The sequence below is a fragment of the Tauraco erythrolophus genome, chromosome 1, assembly GCF_009769465.1.
Source record: "Tauraco erythrolophus isolate bTauEry1 chromosome 1, bTauEry1.pri, whole genome shotgun sequence".
Taxonomy (NCBI): Eukaryota; Metazoa; Chordata; class Aves; order Musophagiformes; family Musophagidae; genus Tauraco; species Tauraco erythrolophus.
The window spans coordinates 106,347,947-106,361,946 of record NC_141465.1 but is presented as its reverse complement, the minus strand read 5'-3'; the positions used below and the strand labels follow the sequence as shown (position 1 = coordinate 106,361,946).

At 43.4% G+C, this 14,000-nt stretch overlaps 1 protein-coding gene across 1 annotated transcript in view; it reads right to left on the bottom strand.

The window, feature by feature from the left end:
* FAM124A (family with sequence similarity 124 member A) overlaps positions 1–274 on the bottom strand; it is a 44,999-nt gene extending 44,725 nt beyond the window's left edge. The window contains exon 1 of the mRNA XM_086612183.1: positions 216–274. Coding sequence (XP_086468309.1) covers positions 216–274 — 59 coding nt within the window. The remainder of the gene's footprint in view (positions 1–215) is intronic.
* Between the last annotated feature and the right edge of the window lie 13,726 nt (positions 275–14,000).

Genomic DNA, 14,000 nt, shown 5'->3' with positions numbered 1-14,000 from the left:
CGGAGGGCGGCTCAGCCCAGCACACACAGAGAGCCCCGACCCCAGCCCCAGCCCCAGCCCCAGCCCCGCCGCTACTGGGACGCGCCGCCGCCGGCAACAAGTGCAGCCGCCGGGCGGGCGCTCCGGCCCGGGAGGGAGCTCCCCGGCGCTCCGCCGCCACGGCCCGGCCCAGGGCGGGGAAGGTAAGAGCCCCGCGCCCGGTTCCCGCCACTCACCCGCCCGTCTCGGCTCCTGAGTCCACGCAGTCGTCCTCGCCGCCGGGCTGCTTCTCCATGGCGGCGGCGGCGGCGGCAGCGGGGCTCCGCGCCCGCCCTCCCGCGGGGGAGCGGCGGCTGCCGAGACCTGTCTCTGCTGCCGCCGCTCCGCCGTGTGCGAGAAGCAGCGGCTGCCGCCGCCCGGCCCGCCCCGGCCCGCCTGCCCGGGGGTCGGAGCCGCTCCTCCGGCCCGGCCTCCCCCTCCCCGCCCGTGGCGGGCGCTGAGCCCCCCTTCCCCGCTGCCGCCGCCCTGCTGCCGCGGGGGAGCCCGGGCGGAGGGGAAGGGGAGCGCCTGCCTCGCCCGCTTCCCTCAAAAGTAGCCCCGTCCCGCAGAGGAAACCTTTCAACCGCGCTCGGCGACAGGCCGCCGTGTTTAGGTGCTCGGATTTTAGAAACTACTTCAGCACCTTATGTCACTTGGGTTTTTCCAGTTGGAGGAGAGGCTGAGGTGCGGCGGCCCATATCCAGTGAAAGTTAAGAGACCCTGTTGGATGAACGTCTTCACCACCCATCTGTTTTTTTTTGAGTATCTGCTGTTACAGCTCTTTTATTTGAACTCTTTCGCTGTGCTGAGCATTCTCCAGTCTCCCGTAGTGCTGCCTGGCACTTGCTCATTCCATCCACTGTAATCGTTTTGAAGTTACACACAGGAGCAGGCAGGGGATGGTTTTCCAAGCCCATGAGAATTTCTGTAATGATGAGAAAAAATGATGTGATGCAAGAGGAGCATTTTGAATGCTGTCTGTGAAGAAACGCTGACATAGAAAAGCCTACCGGTAGTGGGGCAGTTGTATTCAACAACCTGAGAGTGCAGGGAAAAGTTGTGGGTGAGCTCCTCTCTTCCATCCATGTCGCACATGCCTGTCTGTTTTGTATTTGGAGGTGAACACCTCTCTATTTCTCCATCTCTTACATAAATACCAATATTCACCCGCATAGGTATGAACCAGTCTCTTGCTCCAACAAAAAGTTAGTCTTTCTTTCATCTACTTGGTCATTCATGCTGTAGTAGATGACAAGAGAAGGGGGATAAAACTACCCCAGAACTGGGAAACTTCTTCCATTAATATTTTGTGGAAAATATCAGGTTTGATGAATTGAAATTCTCTCTTCAAAATTCACCGACTACCAAATTACTATCAGCTGCAAGAGATGGCCACTTGCAGAAAGTGATCAGAAGTAAAAAATATATTTTTAAAAATAATTATTTTAATCTACTTTTTATTATTTGGGCCTTACAAGAAAGAAGAAAAATAGTGAAAATTGCAATATTTGAGAAATAAAATGGACCAGAATGTAGAAAGGTACTGCAGAAGACAATCTTACATTGGTGTAAGAAGTACTAAACTGGTTTAGTTTGCCACCAGTACTTTTTTAGCTGTGTCTACATTGTATGACATTGCTGTCCTTCATTTCAATATACGTTCATGCTTGTTAGCGGTATATTAAGCCATATGCAGACATACAGTAGCACAAATTCTTAGTAACATCTAACATGAGTTGGGGCTGTTCAGCCTGGAGAAGAGAAGGCTCCGGGGTGATCTTATTGCAGCCTTCCAGTACTTAAAGGGGCCTACAGGAAAGCTAGAGAGGGACTTTTTACAAGGGTGTGTAGTGATAGGACAAGGGGCAATGGATTTAAACTGAAAGAGGGGAGATTTAGATTAGATATAAGGAAGAAATTTTTCACTCTGAGGGTGGTGAGGCACTGGAACAGGTTGCCCAGAGAAGTTGTAGATGCCTCATCCCTGGAAGTGTTCAAGGCCAGTTTGGATGAGGCTTTGGGCAACCTGGTGTAGTGGAGGGTTTCCCTGCCCATGGCAGGGGGGTTGGAACTAGATGATCTTTAAGGTCCCTTCCAACTCTAACCATTCTATGATTCTACGATTGTTTGACAGGCTCAAACGCTAGTTGATTCCTCTGTTGTCTCTAATAGTGTATGGCCCTGGTTCTCTAAAATAATCTGGATGTGGATAGGATGCTTGTAAAATTGCAGGAAAGGAGAACACCTTGGCAAGAGCTGTCAAGGTGTTGTTAGCATATTGTAGGAACAACGAGCAGGCACCAAACCCAGAAATGCTTATTATGAAAGTAGTGAATTCCCACTGCTCTGCCATGGGGAGACACTGGGCTCATGTGCTGTCCTGCAGCCTCTCGGCATCACAGGAGGTCAGTCCACCATATGTCTCCAGTGATCTTTGGAAGAAACTTTCAGCCTCTACTATTCACCAAGAATTAGAAAAAAAATCATTGTATAGGAAAGCTGATATTTAATCTGTTTTGAATGTCTGGCTAGGTTTACGTGCATGTCATTGTGAAGTCATTTTCCCGTTTGTGTGGAGGATTTCACATAAACATTACCATAAATATAAGGCTTTAGGTATGGAATAATTGCAATCCCTCTTCCTTCTTTCCCCTAGCAAGTTGCTAAAAGCTAGTTTGGACAAAAAAAGCTATAAAAAGTGCTCATACAGAACAGTCCTGTGCAGGCACATACATAGTACTTCAGAACATACAGGAACAAACTCTTCTGTCCTTTGTGACTGGTAAACTGCCATCCAAACCAATTTACTCACATAAATGCGTACGATTTCTTTTTAGGACTGGGACCAAAACGCTGTGTCTGGCTATGGAAGTAACCATGCCATGAGCAGGTTCTCAGCTTGCTCATATTTGAATTGTCATTATCAGGTAAGAGGCATTAACGTGTTTTCAGACCTAATGTGATGTTAGAAAGATTCGACCGAGGCCAGAGAGAGGCACAACTGAGACATCGATTCAGTGTATCTTGATTCCCAGCTTGGGGCTCTGCTTTGGGAACGGATAAGTATTTCTTCTCCATCAAAGGCAGTGGAGGACCCTGAGCTCCCAAAGGAGGTATCGGTAGTTTGTGTTACCAGTACTGGACAGGCTGATTCTTAGTCTGCACACATGTATTTATTTAGCTAGTGCAACTGCGCTTGAAAGCAGGTCACTTCCATTTGCTTTTAAGTGTGATTTCAAAGTGAAATAAATTGACTCTAGCCACTGGCGAACTGATTTAAGATGTAACCAAACCTCCTTAAATATTTAGAAATAGGTTTAGTTAAATTGATACATTTCTGTATGTAAAATTTAGGTGGTCAGCTAATAGGTCTTTTCCATCTCTGACTTTTATTATTCTAGTTAGTTATGTTTAAACACTGGCATATGAGAGGATCTGGAATAGATTTTATGCTGCATTTAAGATTAATTTATTCCATCTGTCCCAGGGAGGGAAAAAAGAAACATTCGAAGGAAATATATAATTAAGATAGTAAGTAAAGCTACCACAAGCTCTAGGATTTCTTATTTATATATTTGCTTCATTTAGCTCTGTTTTATTCTGGTCTTTCACATAATTATGGTGAAAAGGAGACTTCTCTGCCTTAAATATAAAAATTCCAAGCATTTCAGAGATTTTAATGAATGAGGTGTTAAGTCCTGGCCCTTACTTAGATTTTCTGTTACCTGTGCTTCACATTAGCTCCTCTGTAGGCTTTGTTGAAAAGGAAAGTTAAGTTTTAATTACTTTCTTATACTTACGAGGCCATGATACTGGTTTAAAGGTAAGGATATAGTGGAAATATTCCTAGGTTAGATTCCCCCAAATTTCAAGCCTTTCATTAAACAGCATTTAATAGCATGGGGTCACAAAGACTGTCAGATACAAAAGTATCAGGATACATCTTGAAAGAAGCCTGATAGGACAAGGGGCAATGGCTTTAAACTGAAAGAGGGTAGATATCGATTAGATCTAAGAAAGAAATTCTTCGCTCTGAGGGAGGTGAGGCGCTGGAACAGGTTGCCCAGAGAGGTTGTGGATGCCCCATCCCTGGAAGTGTTCAAGGCCAGGTTGGATGAGGCTTTGAGCAACCCGATCTAGTGGAAGGTGCCCCTGCCTGTGGCAGAGGGATTGGAACTAGATGATCTTTAAGGTCCCTTCCAACCCAAGCCATTCTATGATTCCATGATAAGCCAAACAAGTAAAGCATTACGTTGTCGAAACCAAACTAACACTGAGGACATGAAATTAATGCTAGTTCTGCAGAAGGTTCTCTTGCTTCTAGTTGCCTGGGGCCAGATCTAAAATAGGACTTAAGGTACTTAAAAGAGGATGTAAAGTGATTTTTTTATGACTGTGTTCAAATCTGTTAGCCTAATAAGTCCTACACAGTGGCTAATTAGGAGGTGTCTTCTTTCCGAAGGAAACTTTAAATATGCCTGGTGCTGTATGTCCAGATTATAGAATCATAGAATGATTTGGGTTGGAAGAGACCTTAAAGATTATCTAGTTCCAACCCCCCTGTCATGGGCAGGGACACCTTCTGCTAGATCAGGTTGCTCAAAGCCTCATCCAACCTGGCCTTGAACACCTCCAGGGATGGGGCATCCACAACTTCTCTGGGCAACCTGTTCCAGTGCTGCACCACCCTCATTGTAAAAAATGTCTTCCTTGTGTCGAATTGAAATCTCCTCTTTCAGTTTAAAGCCGTTGCCCCTTGTCCTATCACTACACGCCCTTGTCAAAAGAAGTTAACTGTCTTAGCTCGTATCAGTAAGGTTAAGCACCACCTAACTGCAGCCTTCAGGTGCTGTTACCTCTGTCCTCACAGAAGGAAACATGGGCAGCAGAACCTCCTCCTCATCCCTGACATGATGGTCTTAGTAACTGAGAACATGGTGCAGGAGAGTGATAGCTGCATCCTGGAGCTGAAGAATGGCAGAGCGGAAAGCTGAAAGACGATCCGCATCAGATCAGATGTGTGCTAAAACAGATGAGGAAGCAAAAGCATCAATTTCCCTGATGAATCCACACCTGGATTCAAATTTCAATCTCTTTTCTGCTCCCTGAGTTCTGCCTGCTGGGCTATCGTCTTTCCTGCACCAGCCATGAGGATGGAGTGTAAGCAGAAAAGTGTGAGTCTGACTCTCCAGCCCAGAGAGGAATGAGCAAAAAAAACACAGAGCTTCACTGTAGGGTAGGGAGAGAGGAGAAAAATGTGTCCCTTTTCATGTAACTGAAATTCTGGTGATAAGGTTGTGATACTGGGAAAAAAAGTACTCAGTTCAGTTCTTTTCATGCAGCATTTTGGATTTCTCCCTTTTTCTGTGCAATTCCAGAAGAAAAGGGGACAGATGCCATTGCAGTTCCTTCTGCTATCATGCTATAAATTAAAGAGTCCTTCTAGTTTTTGAGAGACAGAACATGGACTTAGCTTAGCAGAGGATCCAGGACTGCAGATGGAGAAGAAACAAAGATGCTAAAGGATGGGATTTTTCATTCCCGACTAAAACTTTTCAAAATGGACTATAATCACATTGCCTTCATCCTCAGCTGCCTGACTCAGGAGGCAGAATCTCACCCCTAGTAAGGGGTTCTGGATTCCATTCCTGGCACTTTCCATCCCACTCTAGGTGTTGCAGTGATGAACTTCTCGGTTTACAGGATCTGGCGTTTATAGAAAAGATTTTCTCCTTTAGTGGTCCCGGAGGAAATTAGCACTCTACAGGTCAAGACTTTGTTAATATTCACTACTGGACTTAAGACACTGGGCTGTGGATTAAAAAAAAATGGAGACAATTGCAGTTTTGGGAAGGAGGAGGGGAGTTACGTCTTGGCAAGTGATTCAGTCTTCATGCTAGGTCAGCCCTAAAAGGCTGACTTTCAGACTGGTAAGTGTTGCCAAAATATTTGTGGCAGTTTCTCACTTAGACTGTTGGGTCGTTGGGTTTTTTTAAGGGTTATGATGAGGTCAGTTTCATTTGTGGTAGGTCTCAAGCCAGACACCCAACCTCCTAAAATTCTACAATTTTGAGGTAAAATACAGCTATGCAATAAAAAACTGTTTCTTCAAAGCACTGAGGCAAGAGTTTTCAGTGGAGTTTCAGGGATTTTGGTTCCCAGGTCCCACTCTTCTAAGTTTAATTTGAAAACCCTAGAATGCATACTCCTACCAAAGTTCATGGTACAGTGCAGCAAATATGTATTTTATAAGCAAATTGCTCTTTTTAACTTGAATTCTAGTATATTAAATTTTTTATTGAAAACTTCTAGCACTCAGTAACAACTGCTATAAAACTTGAGTATTCAGAGTCCCTTTCTGTATCATCCTGAAGCCCAGAGCTCAATGGAAGTACAAGGGGGAGCAGAGCCGCATCCCATCTCTGTGCAACCATGTATCTGGAAGCTTGACTAAGCTGAGTGATGGAAAGCCTTTCGCAGGGGACTTACAGTCCAGGTGACTGTATCATGGACTTGAAGGAATTCCTGTTGCCCTCAAGTTGCAAATTATTCCATTCAGCCAAATCTTTTCAGTGGATGTAATCAGTGGGTTTGCTGCATGTAGGTGCCAGCATCAACACCCAGGCTTGGACTTCAGGGCAGTGGCTCTGTGCCAAGCACTAATGAATCAGCCCCCAGGCTCAGTGAGTGGGCTGATCGGTACTACTGACATCCCAGATGAAGTATAAGAGTTGAGCCTTTGCTCCAAATCTTGACCCAGCCCACATTGATGTGAGGGAACCTAGAAGAGCATAGCACTAGTTTGGACAGCCCTGAATGTCAAAAGCCTGGCATACTAAGGCTACATGCCACAGTTATGTGAAGGGATGTGGAGGTAATGCAAGTGAATTCCTCTCTTTCTGGTCATCAGCTGCTGGTGTTACATTGCACCTCTCCTTTGGTGCCCTGCAAGAGAGAGTGCACCTGCACAATCCAAACAAGGCCATCTGGGACTCCATTGGGACTGGAGAGGTGCTGTCAAGATCTCAATGGCAGGATGTAGACCTACATATTTGCACATCTTTCCAGGTACACTTAGCCCACTTGGCTAGAGGCTACTCTGATCTGTGCTGGTCAATGGGTGGAAAATGTAGTTGTCTTCTGTGAACTTCTGGAGTTGGGGAGGCAACGCCTGAGCCAGAGTGGGTGTTAGGTGATGATGCTCAAGTGTTTGCTTGATTTCTCCCTTGATGGAAGTGTTAAGAGTGTATTGGCACACATCCATTAAAGCACAGCGGAAATGTTTCAGTTGTCACTTTAGGAGTGCTAGCAAGTGTGTGAAAAGTTTACCAGGAAAGCGGACAACGAATTTGGTGTCACTTTTATGAGGTCAGTGAGACAGTTCTGGCTTCTGGTGAGCATCCTGAGCCCTTCACGTGTACTCAGTGAATGATCATTTTCACAAAAGCACTCCTATGATGGTAACCATGGCAAGGCCTAGTAAATGAAGTTTTTCATGAAATAGTGTACTTTACAAGGCAGAGGAAACATTTATTTTCAAGGACCAATCCTATACCCACTGGTGTTCAAAGAGGCAGGATTAAACCCCTCTGGCAGCCTCAGTAAACATTATAGCAGCTTTTATGTGTAGACTCTTCTGAAGGGGAAAATGGTCCTCAGTTTTTTTCCTTTGCAGCTGGTCGTGACAGTAAAACATTTTGCTCTGGAAAGCAGCTTCATTTAAAACATTGTTAGATCTCCAAGGGAGATTTTATTTCTTAATTGTTCTACCACATTTTTATAAATCCAGTTTTGAATTACCTGTGATATAAATTTTTAATCGTAAGAACAACAATCAGATGGTCCTGTTAGGTTTAAATGTTTTTACTAAACTCTTTCTCCAGTAGTTGTAAGTTTTAACAACTGATTTATCAAGCGAACAGCAGGAATGACTGTTTTATGCATAATCTAAGCCACGGTAAACATAGTGAAGTAGATCACAGAAATAAAACTTGATTAGTTTTTGCTAGAAAGTATTTGATTCTGTTTCCACTTCTGATATCTGTAAGCAAGAGTAGGTTTACTGATGTAGAGGGAGATCTTAAAGTCCCACTTGCTCTGGCTGATGTAGGAGCTCCTGCGTCCAATGGCTTTGTACAGCCTTCCTCTCCCCTCCTTTATTAGACGAGGCTGTAACTACTCCTTTTACTGGTGTGATGAGAGAAGAAATGTTAAAATAACTCTTCTCTCATGTCAGGAGCAACCTTGCATACATGATGTCTCTAGCTGTGCTGAGAATATCAGGGAGCAATCATTGCCAGTGAATTGTGAGTCAAGAGTGTTTTGCTTCAGAGGTATCATAGTTGATGATCATCATAGGGAGAGCCAGGTGCAAGAGAGAAATAGTACTTGATATAAATACGCACTTCTGTTAAGAACTGGCAAGGAATGGAAGTGGAGTTTTGTACAGGGACCATAGAAAGAACATCACTGAGACTTTAAAAGAGGAGAAACTCTTTGCCCCAACATATGGGCCAGGCAGTTCTTTAATGTCATCTCACAGCAGGCAAATCACTGAAGGAATGTAAACCATCCCGGTTTTCTGGTTGATCCTTTTGTACCAGGGTGGCCTTTTCTAGGAGCTTATGGATCAAATTAAAGGTCTCCACTAAACCTGCAAACTGCATCATGCAATGACCTGCAGAACCAGAATGTCTCGTACTCTTGCTAGCAGCAGAGCTCCTCAGCAGCTAATACTCAGCTAAAGTGAGGCTGTAAATTCTGCCCTTCTCTCCTGTCCCTGACCATGCATGTCCACCTCCTCATCTCCACACTACCTGCAGAATTTGAAGGTGCTGATCTGACTGAAAACCAGCCCAGCAAAAGAAAGAAGTGGTTCGTCTTCAGCCAAATTCAGACTCACTTTCTGCTTGCACAAATGCCCGCAGCAAGACAACGGGGAGAGACAGAACAGCAAGGCTGGTGGTGCGTGGCTTCTCCAGGGCAGAAGACAGGACCACAGCAGCCAGGATTCAATTTAACTTCAACTGCTGATCTCAGACTGCATTGAAAGTGTTGCAGAACTATAACTGGGATGTATAAAAGTATGAAGGGCAGAAACTTGGCCCAAAAATCCATTAGCCAGAAAGGATTATTAGGAAAAAAATTTGGATGCTATTTCTGTGGTCTGCAAGTTTTAACTGAAAATTACATAACTTCTTTTGGCTTGTATAAATCACCTTTAAGAAAATAGCTTTGGTGTTTAAGAAGCTCAGACACGTAAGAGCTGGTGCTGGCATTTTGTGAGAAGTTCATAAAAATGGCTTAAGACCATTAGTACTCGCTGGTGTGAACTCATTCTGTAGCTTGGGAGCCATCTGCTTATCTCTGGAGTTTATTGTCATCCATCTACCTTAGTGTTTTGGATGACTGCCCATCACTGGAGTGTGTGAGTGCCTTCTCTTCAAACAACAGTGCCTCCTGGAATCCCTGGCTACTCTGCAATCTTCTTTTATTAGATACTATAAGAACAGTCGTACTAGGTGATATTCAAGATGCATCTAACCCAGTATCTGTCTCATTTCGTGACCAAAAGCAGATGCTTAAGAAAAGTGTAAGGACAGGGCAAACTTCTAATGATACTTCCCTGATTTCTCTCAGGATGCAACTTTGATATTTAAGAAGGCCAGGCATCATAAGAGTGTACAAAGTGAATCAGAGCGTAGGTATGCTTAGCCCACCTCTGGCTGTGGTAGTACTTTATGAGAATATGTATCTGATTTTGCAAATGCTACACATTCTAATAGTGCTCTAGTAGCATCACAGAGCTAGTGATGGGGAAAAAATCTTAATGAAACAGGAAAGCTGTCTTGGCAGCATTTACACTCTAATTTCATTACCTCTGGAAAGCTGCACTGTGTAGGTGACAGAGCAACTAATGGTTGTAGTCCTCAGCTCTGATATGCCTCAGACAGAGCTTTATGATGTAGCAAAAGCTTGGTGAATCTGCCAAGACCTCCACACTAGTGGCTGGCAATGCTACTGCCTGGACCTGACCTCTCGTGATTTAGAGGTATCATCCTGCGCACAGCTGGGTGGTTATATTGTCTCTGAGTATGTTGGTTTGATTTGATGGGAGATGGATTGGGTGTGCATGCCATGCAAACTCAATACAGAGGAAAAGGATTATCTGGAAGAATAAAGGTAACAGTATCAATCATCACGGAAGATGTATCAAGAGACAACGTCCAACTATCAAAGTTGCTAATTGCACATTTTAGCTCCAAGCTATTTAATGCACAAACCAGAGCCCAGCTGCTCACAAATGCGAAGAAACACAACTGGATTTAAACATTCTGCTTTTCAGGAAGAAGAAAGTCTTGTTCATGGCAATAAGATTGGAGAAGTACCTTCTACAAGGGCATGTAGTGATAGGACGAGGGGTAATGGCTTTAAACTGAAAGAGATTTAGATTAGAACTAAGGAAGAAATTCTTCACTCTGAGAGTGGTGAGACACTAGAACAGGTTGCCCAGAGAAGTTGTGGATGTGCCATCCCTGGAAGTGTTCAAGGACAGGTTGGATGAGGCTTTGAGCAATCTGATCTAGGGGAAGGTGTCCCTGCCCATGGCAGAGGTGTTGGAACTAGATGATCTTTAAGGTCCCTTCCAACCCAAACTATTCTATGATTCTATGATTCTATGATTCTGTGATTCTATGATTCTACGATTCTATGATTCTATGAAATGTGTCTTCTCTCCATCATTGTACAGGATTTGATCTGACCCTGCACAGCCCTGCCTAGTCCCACTGGCCCTCTGCCTTGTTTCCCTTGGGCCACAGCTGGAATAATGGCATCAGTCTTGCTTCTCTGTTGTGGCAGAGGGGAGGAGGGGTCTAAACTCTCATTTCCCTCCTCCCTGTTAATGTTACTCCTTCCCATAAAATTCCCTGTGGCTGATCTGCTGGGTGTGCAGGGACTGTGTGACTTGGAGTGGAAGGGGTGCACTGTGGGTGGAAGCCCCATACCCCAGGAGGATGCAGGAGCAAGAAAGCTGTCTTTAAACTTTAAAAAAAACACCAGCTCTTAAAGATGAAAGGAAAAGGCCTAATTGCTATTGTATCCACTGTTGAACCTACCATAAGAGATCTCTTGGGAAAACAGTCACTGCCATAATATGACAGGTAAAATCTTTTTAGGATCAACCTAGAACTAATGATGCAAATAAAAGCATTTACTCTAGTAGTCAGGATCAGATTTTGCAATGCAGGTAGAAATTAAATGGAAACATTTCTTTCTAAACTTACTCTTTTTCTCTGTTGTTTGCTGGATTTTCCCCCAGACTTGGGCCCAGGCAGCTCACTGGCAAATAGATCCTTTTGAAGAGCCCAGATGCGCAGTAAAAGAACGACTTGAGAAAAAAGTTTCCAAAAGCTACTCTCAAGGCACCTAATATGTAGCAGCTAAAAGAAAGACAGTAACATGTGCAAGACACTCTTAATCCAAATCCCAGTAATGGAGTTACACGATAGGCTGCAGCCTCTTGCCACTTAATTTATAAAGGATCAAGTGGTATTAGAGCCAGTCAGCTATGCATCATAAAGTACTCATCACAGCACGTCAGCCTGTAAAAAAATGCCACTCCACAGAGAATGGGGAATGAATTCATCATCTCTCCGTTAACTCGCTGTTCAGGGAAGCTGATCAGCATGTTCTTGTCTGTGAGTGAGGAATGTTGTTTATGCTCATAGAAATGGTGTGCGACTTTCATGAAATGGTTTAGATACAGATTCTGGGCAAAATAGACATGCATGAAACCAATGAAACCGTCATGTTTGTTGTCTGAAACTGCACTGTTAATCTTAGCTCTAAAGCAACACTATTCATTATTCTTATCTGCTCAGCGAACGGCACTTCTCTGTAAAAATGTTACATTTCATTTTAAATATATGCATCCTTTATACCCTTATATGTGTGTGTGCATGTTGGCATTTCTGGGACTGTTTACTATGGCCTATAACTGCATAGTATGTTATGGATCTACAAAGTATTTTTAGAATATGCACCATGGACAGTATTCTGTATTTGCAGGACTGATCCCATAAATAGTTCCTTTTCAGCTATTTCCATGATAATACTATAGCTGTAAGAGCCACAAAAAAACATTAAGAAAAACTTCAGAGAAAAAAAAAATCTAAAAACTTCTAAAAAAATTATTCCAAGGCTGTCAAAGGAAGAAGCAAAATACATGATTTTAAGCACTTGCCTTTCCTCAAAGAAATGTGAAAAGAAGTTTTACAAGTTACTTCTGCTTGCCCAGAAGTTGCTCTCATAACTGATCTCCAGAAGTTCTGTGCATGGAGTAATTATTCAGATGTCAAGGTTATTCAGCTGGGATTTATCAAATAAAATCTCATCCTACATTTAGATAATCACTTGCAAGCGTATCCATTTAAAGTTAGGTATCTACATCTGTATTTAGATTCCCACATAAAACTGACAAGATTTGCGGAGCTTACTGTCCATGGACAATGCAGATGCTCAGCACTCTTCAAACTCTACATCTCTGTTATTGCTCTGAATATGAGCCATTAATTCAAATATTGATTTCAGAGGATAAGGAAACTCTCAAGCATGTAAGAAAGGGATGGAGTGATTAATAGGAAAGCAGAGGATCCTCTTATCCTTTTTTCCCCCTCCAATTTTTATATAAATTGCCATTTGCCATCCTTTCTTTTGGCTCATATCCCTAAGGGGATTATTGTTCTAGAAGTATCTTTTTTTTGACTGCCTCAGCTTGACCTCTTTAGCTTTTCTTCAGGGTCCCTACTCTGTTTGTCTTCCTCAAAAATCCACTTTTTTTCCTGGTGCTCTCAGAAAACCACAGCGAAATACTCTTTTGAGTTCCAGCATCTGGCTATTGTCCTCAGCCAGTCAGTTGAAGTGTGGAGGATATTCAGTATAAGGTGGGGCAAGAGTACAGGAAAATCTGTACCGCTGTAAACAAGGGCTATGTCATCTCCTCCTTCCACTCTCGCTCTTCAGAAGTCTGTGCTGAACGTATGAGAGACACAGATCTGTGTCCAGAGAACTTAGTAGTGCTAACTTATAGCCAAAAAAAAAAGCCAGATGCATTAGTCACCAGCCCAGTGTACAAAGATAGAGGAAAAGTCTCCACTTGGGGAAAAGTTTAAAGGAAGTGGTTTGTCTGAAAGAAGATTTGAAAGAGAAGAACAGAGATTGTCTATAATGAAAGCAGAGAGCAAGTTCATTGTGTGCAGGTCCTTTTTGTATTCCAGGGGAACAGTGACCATACCAAACAGATATTGGACAGAATGGATTTTCCTTAATGTTAGGCACTCTTCTGAGCACTACTAGGTGAGGAGCTTAGCTGACCTAGTCATCTGCCTGCCTTAGTCAATGGAGAAAGACAGGCACCCTTGGGGTGATTCCCATGGCATGGCGTCTCTCTCCATTGCTAGAGAAGAAGCCTGCACGTGGGTGGTAGGGAAACTGTGTTCGGGCTTACGATAGTATTCTCCTGTATGGACAGATGCCTCCAAATTCCTCATTCTTGAAGGAACTTTGTAATACTAACCAATAAATTGCAGTTCATGTAACTGTCTTAACGTACTGCCTACTTCTGCTAGACAAGCATTTCTTGTGGGATAAGATCATTTATCTGGGGTAGAAAAGTTTCTCTTAGTAATTATTATAGTTACTGTGGTTGCTGTATTGTGAGATCACCCACATGAAGAAAATGTTTATTGGATTGTTTGAGTGATTGCTTCCTTTCTTGCATTTTTGGCAAAGCTTTTGGGCACTGGAAGAAGTAAATGGACCAAAAAAGTCTTATTCACCTCCCCACCCACATTGTCAGCCATGATTATATCAGCCATGATATAATAACATATGTTTAAACATTCTGTAAGTAAGGAAGAATTTTAATGGGTGATAATGGTGGAAGCTTATGGTATAGCTTGTGACTAATTTTGTGATGGCTA